Below are 15,514 nucleotides of genomic sequence, written 5' to 3' on the forward strand. Positions count from 1 at the left end.
GGTCCCATATCTGGCAGTAAGTTGCCATATCTGTCACACTCAGATCCTCTGCGGATCAGCACAAAGCAGGACTTGTAACAAGCTCATCAGTGGATTACACTTGTACTTACTAATATCTGTGCAGAGTGCAAATAAATTCCATTCAAACTTAGTAACTTTTTACACCCACATTGCACAGGGGTTAAGTCAAGACACCAGAGAGCCAGAATCAAAGTGTGTCACACATCTGCAATGAACTTGTTCTGCCGGCAGAGTACATTCCAAGGTCAACTGGATTATACAAATTCCCATTTACAACTTGCATTCTTTTTAAACTAGGGGAGACTTATAGCTACATTTCCCTGGCATTGGATAGGAGTTATTGTTTCTAACTCCAGTTATCTGATACTGTCAGAGCTTTACTAACTAGACAAAGTTCATTCCTATGTCTATTTACTGCATGAAGTTTCACCTTCATTATGTTTCTCTTTCAACTGTTACCCTAGATGCCTGCAGATGCCCAAAAGGACTATATAAATTCCACTGGGACATACCATGGGAGCTTTCTAGTGAAGGTTATGACTTAGCATCCATCACCTGCTAAAAACTGCATAAACACATGATATTGCATTGCTTGTAAGGGGTTCTTATTTCTGTGAGCCTAATAGATGATTCTTTATTTAGGCTCAGAATGAGACCTGGGGAGTACTGGATGAGGACAACTTATTGGACTCTGAAAGATGGCTTATAAACACTGATGACAATACCCTAAACCATGCAGGACTCTCATGGTAGACAGTTCATAAAATGTTTCTGGAGTACAGTCCGTTGCTTGGCTCCTGTCAGCTGTGATTTTGATAGATGCCTCAGGCGTAAGTTGGGATGCCCACTTACACTGTCTCTAGGTACATGGGGTTTCAAAATCCATAGAGATCTAGGATTACAAATTTCTTGGAATCCAGAGCAATATAGATGGTAGGGGGAACTTTGTTTCCTTACATCCGTGACAAATCTGTACTGATTTTGACAGACATCACCACAGCCATGTATCATATGCACTAGTAGGGGGAGCTCATTCCTGTTGTTTGTGTCAAGAAACTGTCTAGCCTGAGGAAGTGGTGCATTCCATTTCAAGTTGCACCTCTAGCGCTCTGGTTTTTTTTCCATGCAAGAACATGGTCTTGGCAGGCAGCCTCATTCTTAATTTATCAGCCCCATCATGAGGGGTTTTTCAAGTTTTTGGCCATGTTGATATTCCAAACTACAGGGATCCTTCAAAAAGCTCCCTTTGTCTTGAAGGAGAATTCATTGTGCCTTCAGTTTTTATTCTGTAGGAAATAGTGATCCAAAATCCTTGAACAGCTTTCTTCTAGCTTGGAGCCATACTCTGCTGTATACCTTTGTAACCCTTCTGCCCATCTAAGTTGGCAGCAACAAGGGCCGGGTTCTGTATCTAGGGGTTCCATTTCAATAACGCAATGCAAAACCGGCTCGAGCCCCCACCCAGTGACCTGGGACAATTACATACCACCCCCCTGGGTACCTCTAAGAGGCAATACTTCCCCTCTCGCAAGCACGGAGTCTGAGTGTAGCAGAAAATGTTTAATAACATGAGGTAAACGACATCAGCATAAAACTGGAAAAACACCACAAACAGGATTCATAACACAAACCATGAGCAAAACCCACCCCCAGCAAATTGCGCTGTGTCCTTTCCCTTTGGCTCTTGAATCCAGCAACCCAAAAATCACCCAGAGTCCCCAAAGTCTCTTGGGTCCAGCAACCACCCAAAGTCCCAAAAGTCCAATAACCCCCAAAGTCTCTGTCCCTGGTCAGTGCAGCCCCAGAGTAAAAGGGGGGGGGGCAAGCAGGGTGTTAAGGGGCACCTTACGTGATCCAAGGCTGGCCAGCCGTCTGTTTCTCCGTGGGGGTTCTGCCGCAGCCTTCACCACGAGCCAGTCCACTTTCCTGCCATCCCACGAACTGCTCCGCTCTACAAGCTGCTCCGCTCCGCTCACCGACCTGTGAGCCGTTCCAGCCGTCCCCGCAAACAGCTCCGCTCGCCGTTCCTTGGGCCACTCCAACCGGCCCCGCAAGGCTCCTCGCCGCTCGCTGCTCCTCCAGTCGTCCCCACAAATTGCTCCGCCAGCTGCTGAGCAATATAGCTTCAGGCTCCCCCACTAGTTAACACAGCACTCAGTGATCTCAGCTCTTAATAACTTTAGCTCTTTCGTGATTTCAGCTCTTAGCAATTTCAGCTCATAGTATAGTAGGGGAGCCCCAGTGCTGGTGCACCATTGGCCCAAAGTGAATTCAGCTCAGCAGTCTGTAACTAGACTCCTAATGGAATCAAAGTTAGCTCTGACATTCAACAGTGGAGAGAGAGATGGTGCAATTGGTGTTTCAAACCCTCAGAGGCGGGCCCATACCATCAGGCACAAATACCTGTCCCCATCTTCTCTCAATTCACTGGGTTTTGTAACCCATGCCCCTTGTCAAGCAAGTGCTACTTAGGTAATGGTGAAGGACTCACTCAGTCCTTCTGTCATACAACAGTTCCACTGGCCTTGATTCACAGAATCAGGGTAACAAAACTTTATTCTTCCTGCCCCAATAATAGAGAAACTGGGGATCCCACACCAGCCAAAGTAACCACTTTCAGTTGCTGTTGTTTCCTGCCAGGCGAGTGGGTGTGCCTATGCAAACAAGATCAGCCCCTGGAGTTCTTTTCCACACTCGCCATAATTCACCACCAGATGTCAGGGTAGAGCTCATCCTGACTCTGCTTACACCTTTATCCCTTTATGCTTCAGCAATGGTACCGATTGCAAGAGTTCTGTCCTTTGTGGGCATGTCAGTATTTATATTTGGATCTGTTACCCCTGCTGCTGAAGCATCTAGTCTGCCTTTCAGTTCTTCCACATCTGTTTTCACAGTATCAAAGTCAAATGCATTATCCAGGTCTGAGATTCCTAAATATCATGGCTTGCAATGTGGTGTATTGTGAAATTCTGATCTGGAGTCCTCTTAAGCTATTAAGCGAATATTTCTGGAAAGTCATAAATCTTTGAGGAAAACCTATGCCTTAAAATGGAAAAGATTTTCAATTTGTGCTGCTGACCAAGACTGTGCATCTTCCACTTCTTCAGTGCCTTGTATTGTTTGCTGTCTCTAAATGACCGATTTACTGAGGAGTTCAGTGTGGGTTCATTTTGTGGAAATATCTGTAACTTGTGTTTGGAGGAGGTGAAATACTTGGTTTGGGATGGGCTGGTTATCTTATATAGGGATGATTTGTCTGTTTTCAGATTAGTATTAGCGCATAGGATTCCAGAGAGACACTTTATAAGAGAATGAGGACAAATATAATTGTCCAGCCAAGGATTATCCATATTTGCACATTATACAGTGAAACAATTTCTGAAAGGACAATTGCATGTTTTTTCCACCCACTTGAGAACAAATACTCTCCTTGAAATTAAATTTGATGCTCATGTGATTTGATATCATGGTGGGAGCCCTTTGGAAAATATTCTTTACATCACCTGTACTTACAACATTGCTAGAATGGGTGAGATCTAAGTCCTGATGGCTGAATTCCCTTAAAATAAAGATAATGTGATACCATCCTTTACCTGATCTTGATTTACCAGGACTTTTCTCTGAACCTTATAACTTACAGGGGAGGTAATGTTATATAGGCTAGGTCAGTGTTTCTCAAAGTGTTGGGTGTTCCTCTTTGGCATGGTGTAAAGGACAACTGTGCTTGAGAGAAGCATGGAAGTTGTATACATTAAGCTTCAACAACACATGGCAGGGTAGTCAGGTGAACATGATTTTTCATTTTCCTAAAGCGAGGCTCAGCTTTAGAAAGTTTGGGAAAACACTAGTCTAGATGTTGAAGAGCTCTTGGCTATGGCTTAGGTAGGACCAAACCCTTTTGTTAGTCTTCCATATTATTTGTAGCATATGGAGTTAAATCCAGGGGCCCAGAGATTGTTTCAGTGAATTAGAACCTGTAGGCAGATCTGCTGTGAGCTACTATGTGTCCCAATACTTTGGGATCTAAAGTCACGCTCCCCTTGATCCAAAGCCCTTTGCCCAACGTATCTAAGAAAATATCTCCTTTGTGGACACTTCAGGCTGCTACCTTGAACTCAGTGCTTACATTTATAAAGCATTATTCTTGGCTTGTCAACTAGATGGGATGGTCAATTTGGGATAGCAGTGCTATGATCTTCACTTTTCTTTAGACCTATATCCTTAAAGGCTGTGTGACTTCTAGTTAATATCTCTTAAGTGGGGCTCTCTACAGGCAGTTTTTAAAGGAGAAATAAGTGCTATTTGTCTGTCTAACTAGTCTGTGAGATGTCAGTCTATATAGGTCCACATGCACCACTCAACTGCCCTGCTTCTTCAGAGTCTTTGTAAAGGGTTTTGAATAGGTGGGAGAAGGACTTTTGATGTGTTTGGGGATGAAAGGATTCTTGGATTATGGATTTTTCTGTAACTCTATCCAAATGGTCAGTCCTGTGCGAGTGAGCAGTAGCGCCAGTTGTCACTGCTTTTAGATGGTTTTGACTCTGTCTGCTGAAGGTACATGTGCATACCACAAGAGTAGCTTTACAGTATACTTGCCGTCAGCTTGATGAACCACAGTTGCAGGTTAAGTGGACTTTTTATTTTTTTCATTAAGACGCCACAATTTAAAAAATAATCACATTAATTTTCATATTAAATCTTCTGTTTAAAGACAGACCAAGTGAGTGCTGTGCTAGGCCTTGCGTGTCATTTTCATCTGACTATTTTTATAGTTGGCCTGTCACTCCCTGAAAATGAAAATGCTGTCTGATGGAAATGCTGGCCAACAATTGCCCATACTGTAGCTGCATGAATGGTGGACCCCTAAGAAATAGTGACTGTGCACTCTCCCTCCATGCTAAACTATTAATTTGAATCTCTAATTCACCATTTTCTTAATCTACACACCCCATAATTCACATGTAAAAACCCAGTGGTCTCATTCCATTTCTCAGTAATGGTTTAATAACAGAGACAGTGCTGTATTAAGGTCTAATATTACTAATACTTCATTACTTTTACAAACTAAACTACAGAGCATATGCTATGAGCTGTTATCATAACTGAACAGCACTTGTCAAATGAGTGCATCATGTTGTTACTAATAAACATATGCTGTATTTAGACTTCTTTAAGCTAGTCATTCATCTTGCAACTTGCAGAATCATTTTGTTTATATCATAATGAAGTTTGTGACTCTGTTTTACATTCAATATAAAAAGTTGTATTCTTTTCCCTAAAGTCTTCCTTCAGTATCTTACATGTTTTATTATATGTCCACAGAACAGGTTTGTTTACTCCAGACATGGCCTTTGAGGCTATAGTTAAAAAACAGATAGTGAAGCTGAAAGGGCCGTGCTTAAAAAGCGTGGATCTGGTGATGCAAGAGTTAATCAACACTGTCAAGAAATGCACTAAAAAGGTAACTTCTGAATGGGTTCATTAATAGTTGAAGTGCACTTGTCAATCTAGTGTTATGGTAGATAATATAATGGGCAAGATGCTTTGCCATGTGGCTCTACTCAGAAAAACGATGCAATGATATGAGATGGTATGCTTCTACATTTGTGTCTTAGTTGCTTTCTTATCCAGTTTACTCAGTTTACAAATAAAAAGTACTGTAATACTGATCTTGATTTCTGATGCTCAAAATGGCTTGTTTCTAGATCTTGCATCATCGCCAGCGTGGTTTGTTTTTTCAGAAAAAAAAAGTCAAGTGCTGGCCCCATTTTCACCTGTATAACCATATTGCTGCAGTTGGTGTTGCATGGCTATTACTGAAGGCATAATATAGAGAAAATGGGATCATATAGATGGCCCTGCAAATTAAACATAATTAACATTTCTGTTGAGGCATAAACCAGAAAAATCCAGCATCGGAAGTTGTCTTTGCAGCACTGGCAATAGGAAAAAGTAGTAGTCTTTCTTTTGTCACTAAAGAAAGTAGATCAGATTCCAAATATATTCAGAGAGCAGTTCTGCTGAGTAAAAAGCATTTTTGCACAGAAACTTTTCAGAGTAGAACCGTACTTAAGTGTCCAAGTGGTGAAATACCCTCCTGTGCTGTTTCTCATATATGCAAATCCATAACTCATCATCACCAACTTTCAAGAGGCTACAAGGTAGAAACATGAGAAAATCCAATCTCCCCTTGATTTGCCCACACTTACCCCACTGGGAGTTACGCATGTGGGTGGAAGGATGAACTAGTCTGAAGAGTTGCAGAACGAACGTAGGAAACAAATTGCATTGGAAAGAACTGTTGTGCAGTTGGCTTCCCTAAAGTAAATAGTGTGTGTGTACTCAATAATGAAACGTTAATTTAAGGTCCCGACAAGTATAGTAAAATGAGTATAGTATGAATGAGTATTCTGGCTGATTGGTCTGCATACAGTGTGTACCTGGGTTTATTTATACTTTTTAAAAAGAAAACCTTTTATTTTCCTATTGTGACTAAAAAGTTCAGGTTTTAGTGTGGAACTGAATTCAATATAGAAATCAGAAGTCAGTTGTATATGCCTTGGTTATAGGGGATAACATTTTCAAGTGTCAAAGTCTGATTTTCAAAAGTGGCTTAGCCTCCTAAGTGCCTTAATAACTTGAAAACTACCTATGGTCAGAAATGGATCCACAGTGACCACCATTAACTGTGGCTGAAAATGGCTTAGGCCCCAGATAAGGCCAAAATGCTTTTAATAACAATGATGGAAAGCATGTGCGAGTCGCAGTGGTGGGCTAGTCATCTGTCCTCGTGTCTTAATCTTGGGAACATCGGAATTTTTGTACTGGATCAGACCAACGGTCCATCTCATCTAGTAGCTTGTCAGAACCAGATACTTCATAGTTTCTTCCTAGTCCCCACAGAGTTGGTGGTTGATTTTTGCCTCTGAAATACTCTTGTGTTTATATTCCTTATAATTTGTTACCCAGTCTCATAAACGTCTAATCCTCTTTAATCCTAAACTCTTGACCTCAATCTCCTGTGCCAGAACAATTATGTGTTTAAATGTTTCCTTTTAATCAGTTTTAAACGTGTGGCCTTTTTCATGTCCTCTTTTATACAATGAGAAGAGGGTAAATGGGAACTCTTAGTTTATTTTCCATATCATTCACTTGTTCTATACCTTTGCTATGCCCTCTCTTATTAGTCCCCTCATTAAACTATACGCTCCTTTAAAAAAAAATAAAAAAATTATTGGCTTGTAAAGAGCCCTAGTCTTTTAAACTTCCCCTCAGAAGGAAGTCTTTCTATGTTTCTAATCATTTTCAATGCCCTTCTCTAGAACCTGTCTATTTCTGCTAGATCCCTTTCTGAGATGGTAAGAACAGAACACAATATTCAAGGTAAGGGCAGGTTATCAATTTATTTAATGCCAGTATTACATTTTCAATACCCTCTGTTCCTTTCTTAATACAACCTAACTTCTTGTTTTGTTTTTTTAGACCTCCATTGCACATTAATTGGGTGTCTTCATTGTGCTATCCTCAGTGATACCTGGATCTTCTTCCTAAGCAGTTATGGTTTAGATCCAACCATATGTGGGGGCTGTAAAGTGTTCCTTCCAATGTACATCACCTTACATTTCTTTTCCATGAATGTGATCTACAATAGTTTGGCCCAATGATCTACTTGGCTAGGACTTTCTGTAGTTCTTGGTCTTCTTTTGTCCTGACCAACATAAATCATGTCATTTGCAAATATTGTCATTTCACTGATTACTTTCTTGTACAGATCACTGATACCTATTTTAAACACTGCCAGTCCTAGTCCAGATTCTCTGGGCACCCCACGATTAGCATCTTTCTTTGATGAAAGCTGACAGTTTATTTCCTCTATTTGTTTTGTCTCTTAACCAGTTTATAATGATGATGACAGTTCTTTAGGTCAGTATGTTAGGTCCCTTAACAGTCTAAGGGATGTTATAAAAGGCTTTTTCAAACATGTAAATAAATAACTGTCTCTCCTTTATCCACTTTCTTATTGTCACTCTCAAAGATCAATAGTTCTTTTTCAGAAACATGCTATTTTGTCCCTATCCTATTCTGTGTCTGTTCATGTTTTATGCTATTATCTCTCTGATTTCAAACAATGTGCCTGGTAAGGCATGCTGATCTGTAGCTTTCACAATCTTGTCTTTTTAAGAGAGAGACACAATGTTGGTTTCCTTATGGCCCTCTAATATAGCAGCTTATTTTTAATAGATTACATTTCCTCAGTAGCTTAGCTACTTCATTCTTATGTACCTTCAGAACTCTAGGTATACCATATGATCCTGGGGACTTATTTAATTTCACTTTCTTCCAGCACCTCTCTTTTGATATGTAAGTCTCTGACAGGGCTTCATCTTTATTACCTGAAAAGAGTAAGTGCGACATAAGTATTTCCCAACATACTCTATGCTGCAGACTGATGCACAGAAGTAGATGGGCAAAATTTTCAGAAGCAACTCAGGCACCTTAGGAGACTAATTACCATTTTCTCTCAGGGGCTGCCCATCCATATAGGCGAACTAGGCAGTCACCTAGGATGCCAAGTTAAATGGGACGCCAAATTCAAGGAAAAAATTTAAATAAAAAAAAAAAAAAAAGAAAAGATGAAAAAAATACAAATAAAATAACCAAGATGTCATTATTTCAATTCCCGTGCGTGTACAGAGGGATTATGAATTATAATTCATTTCTCTGCATTTCTGAGAATTTATTATGTCAAATCTTTTATTTACTGCAAAATAAATAATATTTTAGTGAATTTTTTTTTCAACTTGCGACATAGGGTCAAAATGACCCACTCTGCAATTTTGATAAGCAATAACTCAGCCACAATGAAACACATCCGCCAGCGGCAAGAGCTGCAATGCTAGTGACAGCCTAACTTGAATATACATCAAGGTTTCATAGCCGGAAATTCATGTAGAGCGGAGAGTCGGCATTGACTCATGAAAATTCAAAAGACATTGATGCTACAGATTTGTGTAGTGAGCTTCAGGCTTTTTCAAGATGACTTAAGAAACATTCCACTCCTGAAGAAGTACTGAAGTTTTATTGTGAAAATAAACTCAGACAGTTTTCCAAACATTTTTATAGCTCTACACGTTCTTTTAACTTTGCCAGTTTCCGTAGCTACTGGGGAACATACCTTCTCAAAGTTAAAATTGATAAAAACATATCTGCACTCAACAATGGTACAAGAGAGACTTGTTGGCCTTGCCACAATGTCAATAGAGCATGAAATAGCTCGAAAACTGGATCTAAAAGAACTAGTGACTGAATTTTCAAAACTTAAAGCAAGAAAAGTCATGTTTTAAGAGAATCCAACCCCTCCTCTCATTCCTGATGGCCCCAGGACCCTTGCCCCCATTCATTCCCCCTGTTCCCTGCCCTCTGACCACCCCGACCCCTATCCACCCCCCAACCCCCCGAACTCCCCTGCCCTCTATCCAACACCCCTCCCTGCTCCCTTACCGCGCTGCCTGGAGGTGGCTGGTGGCGTTACGGCCGTGCGGCTGGAGCTGGGCCGGGCTGAAGCTGCGGGGGAGGGGGAACAGCCGGGAGCTATGGGGCCGGGCAGGAGAGTCTTGTGGGCCACCGTAGTGGGTGCCCGCCCTGCCCCTAAGAGCCAGAGGGACCTGCCAGGGGACAAGGTGGGGAGTCCTGGCAGTGTTTACGTGGGGTGGCTCCCGGGAAGCATAGGGCAGGTCCCTCTGGCTCCTAGGGGCAGGGTAGCGTAGCTGGGGGGGGAGCAGGGGGCTACCTGCCGCGGCGCGTGGCCCTCCTTGCGCCCCCCGCCCCAGCTCACCTCTGCTCCATCTCCCTGGGCCTGAGCGTGAATCCGCCGTTTGCTTCTCAGCCCTCCCAGGCTTCCCGCGTGAACAGCTGATTAGCGGGGGGGGGAGGAGAAGCTGGGTGGAGCATTCAGGGGAAGAGGCGGAGCGGAGGTGAGCTGGGGGCGGGGGCGGGGCGGGGCGGGGAGCTGCCGGAGCTTTACTGGTTGTTAAATTTAAAAGCCCTTTTAGAACCGGTTGTCCCATGCGGGACAACCAGTTCTAAAAGGGCTTCTAAATTTAACAACCGGTTCCCACAAACCGGCTCCAGCTCACCACCGCCTAAAGCGTACTTAGTATGATCAGGCAATTCATATCTTGGTGTTGGCAGATGTAATATTGTAAGCTATGAGAAAATTGCACTAGCTTTAGTATCAAGTATTCTAGACTGGTTGACACTGTGGGATAATTAGGGGAGGAAAATGCAGTAGGTGATATAATGAGTTGCATTTATTTTTAGCTAATGTGTGTGGGCAGGGAAGAGCAAACAGAACAAATTGCCTTTTTAATAATCAGAATAGCTTTAAAATGACTGCAGAACCCTGGCACAGAGTAGAGTTGTAGATAGTGGTGTTTAAATGCTCCAAGGGAATCAAACTGAACCAACCAACCTGCTAAGAAGCAGATTTTGCACTGTAGGGTGCTAACCGTAACTCTTTCCCTTATAAGCACAGGAAGAGGACAAAATGATTAATGTCCAGTGTCATTTCTGATCAGTCCTTCTGTCCGTCTCTTCATTTGGAAAATAGCTTGTAGAGTCTAAGAAATATTGTGAAGATTGTTATGGACTCTTGATCGTGTCTTCTCAAATGTTAATTTCTACTCTTTGAGTCTGAAGCAGTAAATCTCAGTTAAGATTAAGTAATGTATTTGGTTGTGATCTTCTTCATCCCCATCGTCAGTGAAGAATGGGGATGGAATTTGCTTTTGTTCCCAAAGTCATTCTTTTACTGTACTTCTGAAAACAAACAAAAATCCCTTAGTTCAATGTACTCATATCATTTAGGTCATAGATTCGGCTTGTGATAATATGGAACTGCCTTATCACAGTAGAGTATCTTACCCTTGTCACCTGAAGAATTGTTTCTTTGGTGTTTTAGAATGGTGGTTTTTCCTTAGCCATTAAATGCAAGAGCTGACACAGTTGCTGAATTGTTGGAACTGGAGGCCTCCTCCAAACCACATCACAGTAGCTGTCTATCCTCAATGATGCCTGGATCTTCTTCCTAAGCAGTTATGGTTTAGATCCAGCCAAGTGTGTGGGCTGTGAAGTGTTCTTTCCAAAGTACATCACCTAACATTTCTTTTCCATGAATGTGATCTACAATAGGGTTGCCCAGTCATCTAGGTTGGCTAGGACTTTCTGTTGGGGAGACAATGTTGGTGAAGTAATGTCTTTTATTGGGCCAACTTGTTGGTGAAAGAGACGAGCTTTCAAGTTACACTGAGCTCTTCAGGTTGAAAGCTTGTCTCTTTCACCAATAAGAAATTGGTCCAATAAAAGCTATTACCTCACCTGCCTTGTGTAGCGAAGTGACGACTCATCGGTGCGGCGCCTCCTGCTGGTCGTCCTGGGAATTAGCTCTTCACAAGCTTCGGAGTGCCCCTACTGGCCAGTGTCTCGCCTGCTGATGGCTCCGTGTCCCCCCCGGTGCCCTTTACCTTGGGGTGCTGCCCCAGCAGTACCCCACCATGCTCTGGGTCTCCCCTCCCAGGGGAACCCCCAACCCTCTATCCTCACCTTGCCTCAGTGGCTACTGCCAGTCATCATCTAGCCCCCACTCACTGGGGCAAACTGCATTCTGTAAACCACTCATCACTGGCAAGGGGGGTTTGGACCAGCTGCCTCTGCCTAACCCCAGGCTACACCTCTGCAGCCCCAGTACCTCTGTAGGCCTTGCACAAGGCCTGCAGGCTGGGGAGTTACCAGGCTGGAGCTCCTCTTGCCTTTCCCCAGCACTACTCTACTCAGGTACCCTTCTCTCCCAGGCAGCCCGGTCCTTCTCTCTCTACAGCTAGAGAGAGTCTGACCTAGCTCCTGGCTCACAGCCCTTTTATAGGGCCAGCTGTGGCCTGATTGGGGCGTGGCCCCAGCTGTGGCTGCTTCCCCAATCAGCCTAGCCTTTTTCAGGAGTGGGGCAACTGCCCCGCTACACCTTGTCTCCTAATATCTTGGGACCAACATGGCTACAACAACTCTGCAAATTTTCCTTCCCTGCTGATCAAAGAATGGATTACATGAGATGTGGGCTCATGCCCACTCCATTCTTAAGTGTGTAACCCTTCTGCCCGTCTGAGTTGGCAGCAACAAAGGCCGGGTTCAGTATCTAGGGGTTCCGTTTAAATAACACAATGCAAAACCGGCTCAAGCCCCCACTCAGTGACTTGGGACAATTACATACCACCCCCCGGGCGCCTCTAAGAGGCAGTACTTCCCCTCTCGCAACCACAGAGTCTGAGTGTAGCAAAGTCCTTTTAATAAAGGAGGGAAACAATGTGGCATTATGTTGGGGAAACACAACAAACAAGATTCATAACACAAACCATGAGCAAAAGACTCCCCTCCCCCCCTCAGGATCTTAAGTCCAGCAACCCAAAAATCACCCAAAAGTCCAACAACCCAAAAGTCTCTGTCCCTGGTCAGTGCAGCCCCAGAGTTCAAAAGTTTATCTGCAGAGTTTTACCTCCCAGCCTCGGGGGGGAGGGGCACGCAGCGGTGTTAAGGGGTGCCTTACGTGGCCCGAGGCTGACTGCCCCGCCTCTCCATGGGGTTCTGCTGCAGCCTTCACCGTGAGCCACTTCACCAGCCGCTCTGCTCCACCAGCCATCCCGTGAGCCGCTCCAGCCGTTCCGCGAACTGCTCCACTCCGCTCCGCTCCACCAGGTGTCCCACGAGCCTCTCCAGTCATCCCGCAAACTGCTCTGCCAGCTGTCCCACGAGCTGCTCCAGTCATCCCGCAAACGACTCTGCTCCACCAGCTGCTCAGCAACATATCTTCAGGCCCCCCCCCCCAGCACTCAGTGATTTCAACTTGTAGTAGGGGAGCCTCAGTGCTGGTGCACCATTGGCCCAAAGTGAATTCCGCTCAGCAGCCTGTAACTAGACTCCTAATGGAATTAAAATTATCTCTGATACTCCACAGTAGAGAGAGGAGGAGGTGCAATTGGTATTTCAGGTCCTTAAAGGGGGCCCATACCATCAGGTACAAATACCTGTCCCCAGCCTCTCACCATTCACTGGGTTTTGGAACCCATGTCCCTTGTCTAGCGAATGCTACTTAGTTGATGGCGAGTCCCTCTGTCATAAAACAGTTTAATTGTCCTTGATTCACGTAATCACGGTAACAACACTTTATTCTTCCTGCCCCAATAACAGAGAAACTGGGGATCCCACAGCAGCCAAAGTGACCATTTGGGCAGCTGTGAGCTCATGCTAGGTGGGGTGGGTGTGCCTATGCAAACAAGATCAGCCCCTGAAGTTCTTTTCCACAACTCACCACAATTCACTACCAGATGTCTGGGTATAGCTCATCCTGACTCTGCTTACAAGTGAAAGATGGCATTGCAAGTATCCTCACCCAAAGGGCCAGCCTCTGTTTTAGATTAGGGTTAGCCAAGTCAATGTGCAAATGCAACTTCTGGTGTCCATAGCACTCAAACAGCAACTGGTGACCCCTTCTGAAATCCATTAATGTAATCATTCACCCATTCGTGGATCAGACAGTGAAGGAAATGTATGCTCATTCTTATGTTTCCTTTAACGAAATTGGCATAAGAGCACACAAGAACCTGACTGCAGAAATACAAGTGTCTTTTATCAGCTTTTTCATATCTCTTGTCAAAGAGTCAGGGTCAGGTTCTTCACCACCATCTGAAATCTTTGCTGGCCTAGAGATTTGGCTAATTGCTTTGGCTGATTGTTTGCAAGAACAATCATTCTTTAACACATCATTCTGGAAAATCATAGATATCTTTGATAATGACCTAACCAGAAAAAAGCAAAGATTTTCACTGTGAACTTTCAGCAAGATTACTGTTCTTTTGTTCCCTTCATTTTGGCCCATTTGGAACAGATAGACACATGTAATCAAACTGATGATGATGGAGTCTCCTATCGAGTTTGATGGATGAGTAACAGTCATTTATTATTGAGATGAGATCAATGATCATTTTTTGACTTACAGCCCTGTCCGCAAGTGCCACAGGTGAAAACACTTGAAGATGAATGTGCATTGCTTTTAGCTTTACATCGTGTACGTCTCTCCTTGGTTGCAGCAGTCCATAAGCTCTTGAAGTCTTCCAGTCCAAGGTGGCAGAGCTGCTGCCATTGGGTCCTATTGTGGGTTAAAGCTCTAAGGTATTTGAGGTGCTCATTGCAAGATTGGAGGTTGGCTTTCAGAGGGTCATTGTAATGCTTCCCTGGTTTGCCCCAAAACGAGTTCCAATCTCTAATTCTCCATAGAAGACAGCCTTCGATATTGTATTCTCAGACATATGGGTCACATGACTGCACCATCTCAGCTGTGCTCTCACTATAAAAGCTTCAATGCCTACATAAATGATAAATATTTGTTACCACTTATACACTCTGGATTAGCCTGGAGTACAGTCATTCTGTTTTGTAGCCATATCTGCATACCATCCTCCACTCCACTGATCTTTTAATACTTGCATTTTTTTAATACCTACTATTGTTAAAAGATCCTTGAAGAGACTGGTTCATGTCTTCCCACCTACTTATGAGTCATTACCTTATTGGCACTGAAATCTAATACTGAGAATTGATGGAATTGTTATTTCAGTCTTTGAGAGAATGTTCCCAACTATCTACCTATCTCTGAAAATTGTATTACTTGTGGTTATAACATTAGGCACAAGAGTCATTGAGAACCAAGCCCTGATGTCAAAGGGGATCATGTGTCTGCTACCCAAATTGCTGACTAAGGCCATATGAACTTCACCTAAATCAGTCTATCTGAATGCCCAGTGTGCTTCTGTAAACCTCACAGCTTGCCAAGGGAGGCTGGGCTTGAACAAATTAGATGTGAAAATGGCCCTGAGCTGCTTTTTCAATAGCATTTAAACCCACAAAAGCCTCTGAATTCATACTGTTTGGAGATTGGCAATCTCTGGGAGAAGACTAATTGATATAAATTTGTATGAAGACTCATTGAGGCCTTACTAGTATATCAATACATGATTGACTTAGTATATGACCTGCCAGTTTTAAAGCAGTTTCTGTAACAAGTCAGAGAAATTCCTCTATTTCAGAGGCTTAAAGATGCTCACTGGAGCGCAAGTCATGCATTTATTTGGATTTTCAGACCGATCAGATACTCAGGGTATGTCTACACTACGAAATTAGGTCGAATTTATAGAAGCCGGTTTTATAGAAATCGGTTGTATACAGCCGATTGTGTGTGTCCCCACATAAAATGCTCTAAGTGCTCTAGTCAGCGGACCGCGTCCACAGTACCGAGGCTAGCGTCGACTTCCGGAGCATTACACTATGGGTAGCTATCCCACAGTTCCCGCAGTCTCCGCCGCCCATTGGAATTATGGGTTGAGATCCCAATGCCTGAATGATGCAAAACAGTGTCGCAGGGGGTTCTGGGTACATGTCGTCAGGCCCC

General features: G+C 43.4%; 1 protein-coding gene across 1 annotated transcript in view; it reads left to right on the top strand.

The window, feature by feature from the left end:
* DNM3 (dynamin 3) overlaps window positions 1-15,514 on the top strand; it is a 353,245-nt gene that overhangs the window by 117,303 nt on the left and 220,428 nt on the right. The window contains exon 10 of the mRNA XM_065408897.1: window positions 5,344-5,482. Within this exon, the coding sequence (XP_065264969.1) occupies window positions 5,344-5,482 (139 nt within the window). The remainder of the gene's footprint in view (window positions 1-5,343; window positions 5,483-15,514) is intronic.

This window comes from Emys orbicularis, chromosome 8, assembly GCF_028017835.1.
Source record: "Emys orbicularis isolate rEmyOrb1 chromosome 8, rEmyOrb1.hap1, whole genome shotgun sequence".
In the NCBI taxonomy this organism is placed as follows: Eukaryota; Metazoa; Chordata; order Testudines; family Emydidae; genus Emys; species Emys orbicularis.